At 64.5% G+C, this 1,024-nt stretch overlaps 1 protein-coding gene across 1 annotated transcript in view; it reads left to right on the forward strand.

Annotated features, from left to right (window-relative positions):
• Nucleotides 1-668: 668 nt before the first annotated feature.
• HDAC2 (histone deacetylase 2) overlaps nt 669-1,024 on the forward strand; it is a 23,954-nt gene continuing 23,598 nt past the window's right edge. The window contains exon 1 of the mRNA XM_039728819.1: nt 669-865. Coding sequence (XP_039584753.1) covers nt 814-865 — 52 coding nt within the window. The 5' untranslated portion in view covers nt 669-813. The remainder of the gene's footprint in view (nt 866-1,024) is intronic.

The raw sequence follows: 1,024 nt of genomic DNA on the forward strand, positions 1-1,024 counted from the left end.
TGGCATGTCTTGACTTTTTGGGAGAATTGTTATGTGCAGCGTGATTTGAACTTCATCTAGAACAGGGATACTGAGGTGCAACATTTGCCACTAGGGCTGAGTACTGACAGACAGGACTACTGAAAGAAAACAAAAGCAAACAAAACAGAAATCGGTTTTGTTGTGAAAAAGAGCGGACTCTTTCACTTTGGGAGGGGACAAGACGCGACGCCCCAGCCGGCCGAGCATCTGCGCCGTAGAGGATGAAGTTCGGGCCCCAGCGCGGCGGGGGACGAGGGCAGCCCGCGGTGCCGGCCGGAGCTGGGGGCGCCTGAGGGGCTTCGCCGCGGGGACTCCCCATTCCCACTCCCGCCGCAGCCGCTGGGCAGACTCCGCGCATGCGCCAAACGACTCCTCTTGGGGGCGGGGATACAGCCCCGACACCCGCGGTGGATTGTACCACTGCGCGCATTGGGGGTGAACCAGAAAAGAGTCTTCTCCAAGAATTCGCTTATGAAGAATCCTCGCTGTCTTCTTCCCTAAATTTTGTGTATAAATAAGAGAAGCTATTACAGAGAAGCAGAGAGAGGCTCACATGCTCTCGCGTGTGTCCTCTCGTCTTCTTTCTTACCCTGTCGTCCCTCCGTCGGCGGCGAGTTGGGCGCGTCCCGCCAGCTGCCCCTCCCGCTGCCGAGAGTCCGGCCCGCTCCCGCTGCTGGCGGTCCCGGCGTCGCGAGTTCCCGCTCTCCCGCCCCCTCCTTCCCACCCTCCGAGCCGGCTCCGCGCTCTCCTCGGCTTCCCGCTCCCTGCCCACGGCCCCGGCGCGGCAGCCCTATGGCGTACAGTCAGGGCGGCGGCAAGAAGAAAGTCTGCTATTATTACGACGGTGAGCAGGGCCGGCGCGGGAGCGCGCGTGCAAGAGCGGGGGGGCGCCCCTCTAATGGCCGCCCGGGGCGGGCTGTGTCCCCGGCCTCCGCCGGCACGGCCGCCCCTGCCCCGCGGGACGAGTCCCCCCTCGCCCGGCCCGGCTCGGCCCCGTGGCGGG

This window comes from Passer montanus, unplaced genomic scaffold (genome assembly GCF_014805655.1).
Source record: "Passer montanus isolate IOZ18808 unplaced genomic scaffold, ASM1480565v1 scaffold11, whole genome shotgun sequence".
In the NCBI taxonomy this organism is placed as follows: Eukaryota; Metazoa; Chordata; class Aves; order Passeriformes; family Passeridae; genus Passer; species Passer montanus.